Source organism: Eurytemora carolleeae, unplaced genomic scaffold (assembly GCF_000591075.1).
Source record: "Eurytemora carolleeae unplaced genomic scaffold, Eaff_2.0 scaffold193, whole genome shotgun sequence".
NCBI classification, from domain to species: Eukaryota; Metazoa; Arthropoda; class Copepoda; order Calanoida; family Temoridae; genus Eurytemora; species Eurytemora carolleeae.
The window spans coordinates 42,494-57,786 of NW_019396638.1; the positions used below are offsets into that span (position 1 = coordinate 42,494).

Here is a 15,293-nt window from a genome sequence, read left to right on the forward strand (position 1 = left end):
GGACTTAAAAAGAATGACATGTATGATACGTTATCTGAGCACGGAGTAGCAATATGAAAAATAAAGCCGTCTTTCACGGTAAATAAGAGGTCCTGACTCCTGATTAAAAAAAGCCCAGTTAGTTACAACTTAAGAACCTATATTTTTGGCAATTAACTATTGATTTTCAATCGGTATTGCACATTTGTTAAAAGCCAAACCTAGATTTGTCACAAAGCCGTCTTTCACGGTAAATAAGAGGTCCTGACTCCTGATAAAAAAAGCCCATTTAGTCACAACTTTAGAACCTATATTTTTGGCAATTAACTATAAATTTTCAATCGTTATTGCACATTTGTTAAAAGCCAAACCTAGATTTGTGACAAGTACAACTGTAAACCATTAATTATTTGTTTATTTCATTGTTTGTTAATATTGGCCTTGTATAATTTCCCGACTAATCACACTTTTTATTCAACGTTTATCCATTAGTATTGTTGTTTCAATTCAGAGCATAAATTATGTTAAACTGTACAGGGAGAAACGATAAAGCTAGATGGTAAGAAACGATGTTTAAATGTCGTCTTCTTTCCAGCGCGGCATACTCATAAAATGTTCTGCCGATAAACAAATTGGATATGCTTTCCTGTCTTAGTAACAGATTTTGTCCAATAAAATTAAATGGCTTTTTAAAGGGATTGTAAATGTATTATGAAGTGATCCTCCATGCAAAGATGGCATTGTCTAATTTACAACAGAACAATAGAACAGAATACTTTTATGTACTTTCCAAAGAATGAACACTGAACAATCCCTTTAATGCCTGTATTGTAGTGTTATAGAAGATTTAAAAAAGCGAGCAACCTGTTTAATACTTGTACTCTTAGTGTTGCAAATATGATTCATAAAGGTAAACAATCCATTTAAAGGAACTGTCAGCGTAGTATCAATTGAGCCTACATGCAAAGATATGGCAGTGACCGATTTACAACAGGATATTTAAAAGCATTGTCTGATCAAGGTTAAATTTGTCTCTGCAAAAGTAACTTGAACATTTCTACATGGTTTGGAGGAAAAACTTACAGGAATTATCAGAAATTAACAGTTTTAATCCCAGAAAAGTGACAACATTTTTCATCAGATAAATGTTTTAAGAATACCGTTGTTAAATGGGCGTTGCCATCTTTGCAAGGAAAGTCACCTGAAATTACGCTTACAGTCCCTTTAACGATTGCATTCTAGTGTTGCAAATGATTTAAAAAGATTCTCCACGGTATTGTCACCCAACCCCTGCAATTAGGTATATATCTCTTCTGCTAATTGTAGGGGAGGGACAAGGGTGTTCAGGGGGGGGGGCTAAATCATCCGTTTGATAAAACCAAAGAGAACAGAATAACTATTAGAGGGGAATTTACTACAAAAAAGTGTAAAACGGCCATTTTGTTGTACTGTTTCCATACTGCAGGTGTACTTCACATACTTATGCTATATAACCTTTTGGGCCCTGGAATATCATTTTATAGAAAATCTAAAATTAATATTAAAAGAAAACCAAATTATGAAATAGGCAGGTTGCATAATTGACTAATGATCATTTCATATAGACTCAATGCCTTTCACTTTACAAATGATGATTTTCCGTTATAACTATAAATCAAATGATGTTTTTTATTCACCTAATTCATTATAAAGTTTATTTAACACTTTAAAAAATTTGAAATTGAATTGGATAGTCTAGGGAACATACTATAATAATGTACTCTACTGCAATATATAATTTGTGAACATTTACATGATTTGTACACTTTGAAAACCCTTTTTGGCTGAAAGGGACTGAAAAATTCATACCGAGAGATTCTCTAAATTCCTCTCTAATATATATTCTATTCTCTTTGGATAAAACACAATGAACAAAATTAATCCACTTCATAATTGAAATCTTTCATATGGTCTTCTCATTTTGTAAGAAGATCTACTGCTAAGAAGAGATAAATTTCCTGTTTTTCAAACGTAAAAAAAATAAAAACTATATTTAAACTCCTGTTTCCTGTTTTTTTACAAGAATGAAATAGCGGAAACCCTGTTTCTTGTTTCTATAATATGCAGAAAAAATCGGAAACTCTGTTTCCTGTTTAAAAAAATGAGAAAATCGGAATCCCTGTTGTTTGTCCAGCCGTCCAATGTCATGCAGAAAGTGATTTTTCCCAGAATTTATGTGGAATCTGTCAAATGTGGGAGGGGGGGGGGGGAGGTAGGGCACGTTAAAAATTATGCGGAATTGTAGGTTTGATGTAACAAAACGGAAGAAGTTAAAGAATGCACTCGTTGCAAATTTTCTCAGAATCGTTATTGAAAAATTAAAATTATTTATTTTTTGCATACAAATTTTTTTGGCTAACAATTGTGCATGTATTGCATATACATGTCATTTAGAGCTTACGCACAACATGTAACAACTTTTTTAATCTTCTTTACTTTTGCTATATTCTTAAATCTTAAAAGCCCAATTTAGATTTAAAATAGTAGATTCAACCAGTAAACACATTAAACGGCTAAATCATAGAATATAATTATAATATTATTATAGTTATCATTGGATTAGTACTCCATCTTTATGTATCTATTACTAATTGCAAGCCTTCAGTCTATAGTTGCTTTACAGGGGCGGATCCAGCTATTTGAAAAGGGGGGTTGACCTGGGATAAGAGGGGGGTGCACCGAGCGAAACTTGTGAGTGAGGAGGGGTTTACTTATTCTTAAAATATGTAAAAATATTGCCACCTTAGAACTGTACGTTCAAATTTTTCACTCAGGCATCTCAGGCAAGCTAAATATAGACATATAAAAGGATAGCAAGTAAAGAAGGTCAGGAATCTCATTTTAGAAAAAAAACTTTTACATCATAACACTTCATTTAAGGGTGTGCAATTTCGTGAAATTTTTAAAAATCATTTTAGTATTCTTCTTCGAATTTTAAGGCATAATTTGAAATGCATTTTTTTTTTTACAAAAACGGATATCAATACATTTTGCGAGGTCAAACATATTAAAAATTGGGCCATCTATGTTAAAAATAAGTTATGTTAAAAAGATGTGTTTTCTTTGATCTAAATCGGTTAATTTTAAATATTTTTATATTCTGTAATTTGATTTGAATTCAAGAAAGCAACACAGTTTAAAAAATACCCACGTATTGAATGTCTGCTTCAAATTAAAATTTTCATTTGTATTAGTGTTTTTATACATTTTTTATCATTACAAAACATTTCAGGAATTCATTTCTGATTTTTGTAAACATTGTTTTTTAAACATGATAATAAGAATTCCAAGTAGTAAACAATTTTGTTTCTGTAAAATTTCTGAAAAATGTCACAAAATTTCGGTTTGGTGTTGCTGTAATGTTAATAAAAACTATAATGTGTTTCAATGCTGAAATCACGATAAACTTAATTTTTAAGATAGGAAAGAATCATATTCAATTACTTACAGCGTTGGTTAAAACTTAAAATCTACAGTAAACTTTTAAGTTAGCCTCTAGAAAAGGGGGGGTCAAAAGATACTCTTNTTTCCAGCTCTTTGTATCGTCAAAGACTCGAATATGTACTTTAGTATATAGTTTTGAATTTTAGAAGGGGCTAACTAACGTTTTGTCCTCCGATCCTTCCGTTAGGCGTAAAACTATATTCGAATATTCGTAATTCTCTCCGTTAACTTTAGCTCTCCATTATTGTATAAGAAACAAAAGAATAATTTACATTTAAATGACCCCCTACAGTTTTCTTTTTGGGTTTTCCAAACTCCAAAGTGTTTACGTAGTCCTAAACCTAGAACTTTATGAACAGAAATCTAATAAGAGAGGTGCCCCGGCAGCCCCTGCCCTACAATGTTGTGATTATCTCCCCATAATTCAACACAATTTTAGACATAAAACATGTCAAAACATTTGAAATCATTAGTTTACATAAATAAATGCACACAAGTTCTAAAATGTATTATTGAAAGGGAAAATCACAAAAAGAGTTTTTGATCATCTGAAATGTCGTCTAACTTATTTGTTACGTGTTTTCTATCTAAATATATCAACAAGCATCGGCTAGTGTCATTACATAGATTTTAATGCATAAAATTGTGTTGAAATGGTCAAAACAGTTGGGGGAGATGAACTGTCGCAGGGAGTTGAACTGCTGCACATCAGCGGAACTAAAAAAAATATAGCAAAGTGTTGAAAAACAGTTAAACGAATAGTTGTTGAATATTTGTTGAATAGTTGTTGAATAGTTGTTGAATGGTCGTTGAATAGTTGTTGAATAGTTGTTGAATAGTTGTTGTATAGTTGTTGAATAGTTGTTGAATAGTTGTTGAATAGTTGTTGTATAGTTGTTGTATAGTTGTTGAATAGTTGTTGAATAGTTGTTGAATAGTTGTTGTATAGTTGTTGCATAGTTGTTGTATAGTTGTTGTATAGTTGTTGTATAGTTGTTGAATAGTTGTTGAATAGTTGTTGTATAGTTGTTGTATAGTTGTTGAATAGTTGTTAAATAGTTGTTCAATAGTTGTTGAATAGTTGTTGAATAGTTGTTGATTAGTTGTTGTATAGTTGTTGTATAGTTGTTGTATAGTTGTTGAATAGTTGTTGTATAGTTGTTGTATAGTTGTTGTATAGTTGTTGAATAGTTGTTGAATAGTTGTTGAATAGTTGTAGAATAGTTGTTGAATAGTTGTTGAATAGTTGTTGAATAGTTGTTGTATAGTTGTTGTATAGCTGTTGTATAGTTGTTGTATAGTTGTTGAATAGTTGTTGTATAGTTGTTGTATGGTTGTTGTATAGTTGTTGAATAGTTGTTGAATAGTTGTTGAATAGTTGTTGAATAGTTGTTGAATAGTTGTTGAATAGTTGTTGTATAGTTGTTGTAAAGTTGTTGAATAGTTGTTGAATAGTTGTTGTATAGTTGTTGTATAGTTGTTGAATAGTTGTTGTATAGTTGTTGAATAGTTGTTGAATATAGTTGTTGAATAGTTGTTGAATAGTTGTTGTATAGTTGTTGTATAGTTGTTGTATAGTTGTTGTATAGTTGTTGAATAGTTGTTGAATAGTTGTTGTATAGTTGTTGTATATTTGTTGTATTGTTGTTGTATAGTTGTTGAATAGTTGTTGAATAGTTGTTGTATAGTTGTTGTATAGTTGTTGAATAGCTGTTGAATAGTTGTTGTATAGTTGTTGTATAGTTGTTGAATAGTTGTTGTATAGTTGTTGTATAGTTGTTGTATAGTTGTTGATAAGTTATTGCATACATTTGATTGCTGTGTGTGGATCGCTGTGGAGAACCATTTTACAAGAAATCTGTTGAAAATGAGTTTCAGCACCTTTCTTTGATTTCAGCTTAGAAATTCAAAACAAAACATCTCTGAATATTATGAATAATATTCATGCTTTTATTTTGATTGATGACAATGGTACTGCCTGTATTACCGGAACCGGAAGTACGTTGAACAGGTGCAAGTTAAGAACATAGCGGGGCGTCTCTTCTTAATTTCTCCACACGTTTCAGTCGTCTTTGTTGAACATATAACGAAATATCTTTTTTAATGTTAAAAGGGTTACAGCAATCTCAATTCTTTTTAGAGTTCAAATATCTTAAATGTTAAAATATTTATCTGATTAATATTGTGGAAAAAAAATATTGATTTATCGGGTTTAAAAGTGTAAAATGTTGAAACCTTTATCTGATCCTGATGTTGAAAAAAATTGTTGATTTATCGATTGCTAATTTCTGACAACTCCTATATGTTTTCCTATAGTACAGGGTGTCCCTCGAAACATGGCAGTTGGTAAATGGTTTTCAATGTCTTCTTCCATATACTGTATTAGATATTAAATCACTTTTGCAGTATATTTCGTTAAACAAATCTTTTACTAGAATATATATTACTTAAAGAAAGTAATTTTACTATGAATGTCATATTATATTTTTTATTATTCTCTTTTGTATCAAACAACTTAACAAATTATGGAAGAAGACATTTAAAACTATTCACCAACTGTCATGTTTCGTGGGACACCCTGTACAAATGCCCAAGGCATTTTTGAAGAAAAACTACTAAAGAAAAAAAATCATTTTCAAAACTATGTAAATTGATATCCCAGTTATTATTAATCGGCTCAAGCTTTTAAGGGTAGGCCGCGGTGAATTGGGCATTGTCGTCTTTGCATAAAGGGTCACTTGATATTACGTTGGCAACCGTTTTAAAAAGTATTCATTAAATAATTTCAAATTCAAAAAATAGTTTCATTTTCTTGTAAAAGGTGTTATTGCACGCATAACTATAAAATTATAAATTAATAAAACTTTTCAAAAGTTTTGTTTGTAGTTTTACTCCTGAAAATACTGAAATCTCAGTAGTACACGGGGATCACATTTGAAAACAAAAAGTGAGAGACAGTTGAACTCAATGGAGGTTCAATTAATATTATGTTTATAGTAGGGATGGACACGCTTGAAATTATGTTTATAGTAGGGCTGGACACGCTTGAAATTATGTTTATAGTAGGGCAGGGCACGCTTGAAATTATGTTTATAGTAGGGCTGGGCACGCTTGAAATTATGTTTCTAGTATATTTCGTTTCGTTAACAGTATATTTAAACTGTTTTTTTTTCAGGTAGCTGTTCGCTTTTAGCTAATACGGAATTTTCGTTTTGTTAACGGTTTTTCCCTTTTTTAAAGCTACTGTTTCTTAACGATCACAACTTTATTAAGAGCGTTAACGGCAGATATATTAGAAATAAGCCATGTACAACTTTTTTATGTAGCATGGCAGGACAAAATTAAGACAAACATCTAAACATGTTACAAAACCCATCAAAATGCATAAAATTTTATAGTTCCACAAATAAGTGAAGGAAAAATCAGAAGATGGCGTTTTAAAACATCCAAATACATAACAAATTATATTTTTTCTGCAAGTTTCATGCAATTTGGCGCAGAAAAAAAAGAACAAAAGTCGCTGTTTTTTTCAACCCTTATTTTTTCTCTTAAAAATGGCTATTTTGGTTAATCATTGTTAAAAAAAATATCAGTTTTGCCATTTGTTAACTGAACTTTGCCCAGCCCTAATCTACTATACAGTATCATTATATATTTACTTGGCATTATAATCAAACAAACAACAGTGCTAAGCAATAAACAAGAGTGCACAAAAGAATCAATAATAAATTCCAAAAAATGCTGATAGAACCTCTCCAAATCTTAACTAAAATTATTCCACCATTATTGTCAATTTTGTATTGCTGCCAACATATGAACCATGAATCTATCCTAAGAGGATTTATTCCTTGTTAAACATTTGTTTGATATTAGATTACATTTCATGTATCTGTATTCTGTATCCTGTTTTCTAACTTTCTTGTTCTTTGTTCTGTACCTTGTTCCTTCATGTAACCATGTACTTGTATTATATTTTCTGTATCCAGTTGTACGGCTCCTGTTTCATGCATTCTGGGACTTGGAATTTTAATTTCCTACCACCGGTTCAAATTTGAATCAAGGATTCTTCCACAATCATTGATTTCGTATCTGTGGTTCAAATTTGAACCAGCTGTTGGTATTATCTTGTATCTTGTATTTTATAATGCAAAATATGTTATTATAAATATAAAGATCGATATTTTTTGTTTTTGTTTTTTTTTATTTATTGTTTGTTAGTTAATGTGAAAAAACGTGGTAATCCAACATCTAAGAAAAAAGAGAAATAAGAAGCTTTCTCACCCTTAAAACACGTTGGTAAATACTTGATCTTCTGAAAGCCTCTTTTGTTCTTATTATCCCATATAAAAGAAGAAGATTAGTCCATAATATGATATTCCAATGCACACTTTCTCAGCATGAACATCATTCTTATCTTTTGTGTCACTTCTGTCATTCCAAATCCATTAAATGGTCCAAATGGTACAAAGGTACATGCTGAACAGAACACAAATGGTATAGATGCTGAACAGAACACAAATGGTACAAAGGTACATGCTGAACAGAACACAAATGGTATCAAGGATGAAGTTTCAAAGAAAGTAAAAAGCGAAGGTTCAGAAGGAGCTAAAGATAAAGGCTCAGAAGTTTCTAAAGATAAAAATTTAGATAAATCTGAAAATAAGAATGAGGATGAAATAATTGATGAAAACACTAACAAAACTAAAGAAGAAGATTCCTATCAATTTACAGGTAAAGAAGAAACTAACTCTGATTCTGAAGCTATTAATGAAGATTTAGATGAAAATGAAAAAGACAAAACCCCAGAAAGGATAGCTGAAGATAAAGCTAAAGATTCTGTCGATGCTGAAAATGATTCAACTGCAGTTATTGAAGATTTAATTGAAGAAGAAATAAAAGATTTCACTGTGAATAAATATGAAGATTTGGATGAAACTAGAAATGAGAATTCTAATGGAAATGTAGATGATGCTAATGCTAAAGGTAACAGGAACCGTGAAACAGAAGCCAGGGAGAATTGTGAAGGAGAATCTCTCCAGAAAAAATATACCAATCACCAGGAGAAATACACCTCTCAAGAAGAAAATGAAAATAAAGATAAGGGAAGCAAAGAATATGAAGATAGACATCGAAATAATAATCAAAACCAGTTTCATGATGAGATCAAAATTACAAGCCCAGTAAACGATACCAATAGTTACAGAGAAAGTAAAAATAAAAGAAAGGTCAAAACTAAAAAGAAAAAGCCAGAGGAAGGTCCTGGGAAAACATTTGATCAAACCCCATCTTCAAGATTTGAACCAGATCCAATTGTTTTTGTAATAGGATTCATATTGGCCTTGACGAGCAACTTCTTCATGCATATTGTTAGAATCTACAAGTGGTCTGTCCCTCAAATCCAGAAGAACATGATAGCAATCATGAACCACTACTCAGTCGAGCTTGTTAACCTGGTGATAACTATACAAGTCAGTATAAATAATAAAATAAAAGGGATAACACCATTATTTTTATCCAACAAGGTTTATTATGGTATGGTTGTGCATCAGCCATGCCACTCATAAATGGGGAGTCATCTAAAAGTATGTTTAGTATTTCTTTAAGTTAAATCTAAAATTATCTTTGGCCTTGATTCAGGCTTTTTTAACATTGATATGGATTTTCTATAAGAAAATATCCTTTCAGGAAAACATTTTTGCCTTCTATAACAACTTTGAGAGATAAAATGGCATTCAGAGATGATGCCATTTTGATTCACATGATTTCATAATTTATGTATGCAACCTCAGCATCCAAATCTTTAGAATAATTTCCTTTTTTTCTCTTCAGTGTGGGGCAATAATGTTCTCTTCTGCGGTCAGCTATACTCCTCCTACAGTAGCACTTGGAATAAACTTTTTAATGGACTACATAACTTTCACTAATATTGGATTTGTTATCACTATTGCAATACTCAGATTGCTTTTCGTGATCAAGGTAAGACTAACTGTTTACTATGGAAATGAATCTTAGAAAATTTGCTTTCAGTAAAATGTGATCTATAGGAAAAATGAACAGAGAAGAAGTCTGATAAAATGTAATTCTATTTTCAGTTCGATGATATGATAGAGTTAGATCCTGAGGAAACAACATCTAAGATTGTGGTTGTTAGCGCTATCTTCTATCTTTTCATAGCTTCAGCACTCTTACCTGGGCATATTTCAGAAGGTATTATTGTGCTATGTTGATAGAATATAAGCAATATGGTTGATTCCAACAAATCTAACATAATCCACATTTTTTACAGTTAAGCAAGCCGTAGTTTGAAATGCTCTGTAATTCTAACAAATGTGGGGTCTGGGAAGAAATCATCATCATTGGAGTACTATTGGAGACCCGATGAATGTCTCATTGGAGACCCCCAGATTCGCGTTGGTGACCCCCATATTTCAGTTTGAAACCCTAATAATCTCGTTGGAGACCCCCAAATTTTCATCTTTAACAAAAATCTGGGGTCTCCAATGAAAATCTGGGGTCTCCAACCAAAAACTGGGGTTCTCCAACGAAAATATAGGGGTCTTCAATTAGAATCTGGGGTTCTCCAATGAGAATATGGGGGTCTCCAACCAAAATATGGGGTCTACAATGAAAATTAGGGGGTCTCCAATGAAAATATATGAAGGTTTCCAACAAGAATCTGGGGGTCCCCATCGAAAATCTGGGGGTCTTCAACAAAAATATGGGGTCTCCATTGAAAATCTTGGGGTTTCCAATGAGAATATGGGGGTCTCCAACAAGAATCTGGGGTTCTCAAACAAGAATATTGGGGTCTCTAAGGAAAATATGGGGGTCTCCAATTAAAATCTTGGGTCTCCCATGAAAATATGGGGCCTCTAATGATAATATTGGGGTCTCCAACGAGAATCCGAGGTCGCCAACACAACTATTGGGTCTCCAATGAAAATCTGAGGTTTTCCAAAGACACATCCATGGGAGTCTTCAATGAAAAGGGGTCTCCAATAGTTTTCCAATGATGATTATTTCTTCCCAGACTTGGAAATGTGGGCTGGTCAAATTTTTCCTTTTCCCATTTTGATATCCCTTGCGCACCTGATAATGAATTAATTAGCCTTCATTGTGCATGATACAGGTGATTAACCATAGACAAACATAGACACTCAGCCAACTCATCTCACGAAACCTTGATTCCAAATGGAAGCGGGGTTCATGTAGTACACATACTGCAGGGTCTGCAAGTTTTTTTTTTAACATTTTTGCACAGCTTGCCTGCTGTACTTCTTAGTACACTGAACCTCTATTAATATCTAATCTGTGTTTTTAACCCATCTAATCCCATCAGCTAAGTAGCTAAGTTTACCGCACAGACTAACACAGACCACTCAGAATTTCTCTACCTATATAGGGTAAGCAGGTCTATAGTTGTCCCGGCACGTCTGCTACATTTCCATGAGAGGTTTTTTAAATGCCATCTGAGGGCCACATGTTGCATGTTACAAATATAGCCAGTATCTCCGGATAAACTTTAAGTACACAAAGTGTACAACTAACTCTATACTCTCTTCCTGTCCATAATAAGACAAGGTTTGGAACCAATATTTAAACTACTACTTCTCGGAATGTTCTCGTAGCGGTCAGCGCATTCAAATACGAAAATATATTTACAAGGTTAGGGTTTACTAAGATAGATAATATTTAATTTTATTACATGCAAATAATGTCTATTCAGCGGATAAGGTTTATAATTTTAAAGAAAAACTTTTAACATAAAATATAAAAGTTATTAATTTAGTCTATTTGTTAAGATTTTGTATCCTTAATTATCCCTGAATACAGATGTCTATTGATTGACCGTGTTATCCAGTTGTACACAATGGAACCTACTGGGGGCAAATATCGTATTTTCTAGCGTTTGAGCAGTCTGTGTTAGTCTGAGGTCTGGCGTAGTGAATATTTTATACCCATCACAGAATTAACCATGCCTTATAAGTAAATATTTTAGGTTACATATCTCCATTTAATGCTTACATAACTGGAAGAACAGCGACTCTGTCTGTTAGCCGATACAACATTGCTCACTTCTTTATAGTCATCATCTGTCTGATAACAGTTGTTGGATCATTCCTCTACATCAAGTATCACCTGAAGACCCACCATAGTCAAGCTACTGTTGCTGCAGAGACCAACCACTCTAAAAGTATAATCAGCCTCAAAACGACGTTTAAAGGCGCTTTTATTGGTACACTGACTATTGTTATTGTATCAACCCTACAGAAAGTAAAACAAACTATTCCCCTTGGAGTAATTGCCTCATCAATTTTGCTTACTGGAATAGTAGCATATATTGCCTTGGGCAAGAAGTCAACCAATTATTTTTTGACTCAAGTCAAGAAGTATGCATTGCAACGAAACTGGAGTCTCCCTAAACTGGGGAGAAAGAATCAAATCGATCCTAGGGCCATAGAGTTAACAGCAATTCAAAGGTCTGCTAATGGTCCCACTCAGAAATAAGAGAGCAGAGAGATGTACTAAAGGCTAGAGACGGGCACGTTTGACCTTTTCATTTGGTTCGTTAATTGTTCGTGAATGACCTATTTCGTTTGTCCTTAAACTTATCGTTCATTTTCCATCTATTTCATTTGTTTTCTCACTGAACAATCGTTCAGTATAATCGTTCATTCAGTAAAATTGTTCGTTGAGTGAAATCATTTGTTTATTAAAATCGTTCGTTCATTAAAAATAGCTCATTCAGTAAAAAACAATCGTTCTTTAAAATCTTTTGGAATATTCTTTCCTTCATTTAAAAAAAATCCTGTTTTCAAGTTTGTTTAAACGATTTTAAATTGTTATTTTTTTGTTCGTTTTTAAACAACAATAATATTTCATTTCTCGGAACGATATTTTTTGTTTGTCCATAGTTCGTTTTTATCTGAACGACACCCTTCTCCACGAAAAATTTAGTTCGTTCAAAACAACTAAGCCCATCTCTACTAAAGGCTAGAGTATGATATATTTACCACAGCACGTTCTGCTTTGTACAGCTGGAGTACCCGACTTCGGATATGAAATACAAAACTTTCAAAAATATATAACAAATTCACAAATTTAATGTTTTATGCTAAAAGCTGTAAAACTTAATAAATTGTAAAACTTAACACCTGAATGTGTACTATATATGCAACAAGAGGTAGTTAGATGGCAGTCATAAAACATCTTGAAGGAATATAGCATGCCATGACATGTACCACTACAATTAGGCGGAGATCCACACATTTGTGCCTTGTTAAAAAGGTTTTAAAAAATGATTGATATAATCTAAGGATTTCTGTTTAAACAAGCAAATAATGATAATATAATATCCAGTTATGGGGATTTCTCTTATATTTTTGTTAAAAGTAAAATTATTCTTAAAAACGTATTTTCTTTATATTTCAATTTTTGAAATTTTTGAATTTGATCAGACAGATTTAAACCAAATGAAAATACTTCAAATATAACGAGCAAAAGAGATTTTCTCCTAATTGTCCTAAAAATATAAGCCATACAATTATCAGGGAACACCATGTTGTTTCCAAATATAAATATGATTTCAAGGATGAACATGACTGTTAATGCCACATCAGAATTACAACTTTTTCATTCTTTTTGATACGCTGAACCTAAATATTTCATCATTTACTCTCCCCAATTCAGCGAATATAACCCTTAAAAAAAAACTGTATACTTATATTTTTATTCATAAAAATTCTTGGGGAAAAAAAATTGTTTTTAGAAGAAAATTGTGCCACGGAGTAAGAAAGTAATTCATTTCTAGACACAAAGCTGAACACGATCAATTAGTAAAATGTAATTCAAGAGAATAATGAGATATAGAGAAGACCTTTATTAACTACTAGCTGCTGTGCCCAGCTTTGCCCATTGTTGCCCGTCCTTGCCCGTCGTAGCCTGTGGAATTTTAAAAAATCGTTCAGAAGCAACCTCTTCGGGCTTTATGGTAAAAATGATCGAGGGCCGGATAGGCCATTTTTTTCCAATAATACTGAATGGGGGAAATGAGTCCCTCTATCATACAATTACAAGTTTTTGTAGTTTGTATTAGTGATATATCTCTAAAAATGTTGATTGGTATAGTTAAAAATGGAAAAACCTCCTGAGCGACATTTCAAATCAAATAATGTTTATTACCGCACACATAAACTGGAAGAACACAAAAAGAAGTTCGCCAGGTTATTTATTTATTTCATAATAAACAAAACAAAAAATATTTTTTGTGCTTTTATTAAGGATTAGCTCGGTGCTGCCCAGGTTTATACCGCCGTTTACCCGCACTAGGTCGATTTTACCGGGAAACTAGATTTTAGCTATAAAAGTAAAACCACTCAACTTAGAGCCTTTAAACCAGGCTAAGAACATTCCCGTGATTCTCCCGAGTTCCCCAATCAAAAGTTGAGGCAACTCGTCAAGGAATTCGGACAAACAAACAAACAGACAAACAGAGATTACAACTTTAAAGATATATAGATACAATTAATATCATCCATTTAATAATTTGTATCTAAAGCAATTCCTTGTCGTCCTAGTAAGGGCTAGTATATTTGCGAATTTGTGCAAAATACTCCCCCTCCTCCCTTAAATATTTCCATAAAGAATATTGAAATGAGCGGTTAATGCCAAATATTATTGAAATGGGTTCCTAATATACTTGTTAATAATACGAAATAATTCTCATAGAGACGGTAAAAAGGGTGTCCACTTTCCAGTTGGAATTTTAAACCTAACATTTAAAAAAAAACCTGTAAAAAACGAAAATTTGTGTACCAATAAAAAAATGTCTTCTCAAAAATGAACAAAAATGATTGTTTCTTTTCGAACGTCTGAAAACGCATGTTTTTACGACACACTGCAAGATAGGGTTATAGGTTGTACATCTTAATTGGTCAATTTAGTTTTTCTCATTTTAAGCAATTCATGGATTTTCAATTTTCGTAAATTTGGTTTAACATATTAAATTAAATAGGTTTCAAATCATGAACTTTTGTTTAACCATTATTATATGAATTTGACCTTCCATTAGAGATGGGCATTGATTTTTGGTTTGTTTTAAAATATTCAAGGTTATATACGATTTTAAAATGGCTTGGAATAAATCTTAAGATATTTACAAATTTCAAAATTGAATGCTCCTTCTGCAACTTTGTAATCACTACAAAATTAAAAAGAATAATTTGAAAGATCAAAATTTGCACGAAAAGTGTATTTGTCTAAGAGATAATTAACCCTGGAGAAGGGCCCCAACTTTCCAATAAACTGTTACAAAACATTTTATATCAAAACCTTAGATAAACTGTCTAACTTTATACACTCTATTTCGATTCACCGACATAGTGTCAAACGTCCTAGGGTCAAATGCCATAGGCTCAAACGACATAGTGTAAAACGACCAAGGGTCAAACGACAAAAGGTCAAAAACGCGACAAATGGTACAACGACATAGGGTCAAAAAGTGCGACAAACGGGCAAAATTTCATTTAGATTATTTTTGGTTAATTTGAACTATTTTCATGTTCATTAGAACTAGTAGTCGTAGCGCTCGGTCACCTAGCCAGTCCTAGCCGCAGCTATCGACCATGAAATCTAACCTAACCTAATCTAACCCTGAAACAATACATATTTTTATGTTATGTTTTTAAGTTCATTTAAACTACTTGCCGCAGTACTTGGCCCCAATATTCTGTCCTAGCCGCTCGGCCCAGAAATTGTCTTAACCTAACCTCACCCTGAAATAATTCGTAAAATATTTTTGTTCCATTTTCACCCTTTGTCGCGTTTTTGAC

At 32.4% G+C, this 15,293-nt stretch overlaps 2 protein-coding genes across 2 annotated transcripts; one reads left to right on the top strand and one right to left on the bottom strand.

Moving 5' to 3' along the window:
• Positions 1-4,058: 4,058 nt before the first annotated feature.
• On the bottom strand, positions 4,059-5,273 carry LOC111706705 (putative uncharacterized protein DDB_G0282133). The gene has a single exon (XM_023479626.1). It carries the CDS (start codon positions 5,271-5,273, stop codon positions 4,059-4,061), a length of 1,215 nt encoding a protein of 404 aa, XP_023335394.1.
• Positions 5,274-7,859: 2,586 nt separating this feature from the next.
• On the top strand, positions 7,860-12,096 carry LOC111706696 (uncharacterized). Its single transcript, XM_023479614.1, has 4 exons — positions 7,860-8,930; positions 9,292-9,438; positions 9,555-9,669; positions 11,462-12,096. Exons 1-4 carry the CDS (start codon positions 7,860-7,862, stop codon positions 11,968-11,970), a joined length of 1,842 nt encoding a protein of 613 aa, XP_023335382.1. The 3' UTR covers positions 11,971-12,096.
• The last annotated feature ends 3,197 nt before the right edge of the window (positions 12,097-15,293 follow it).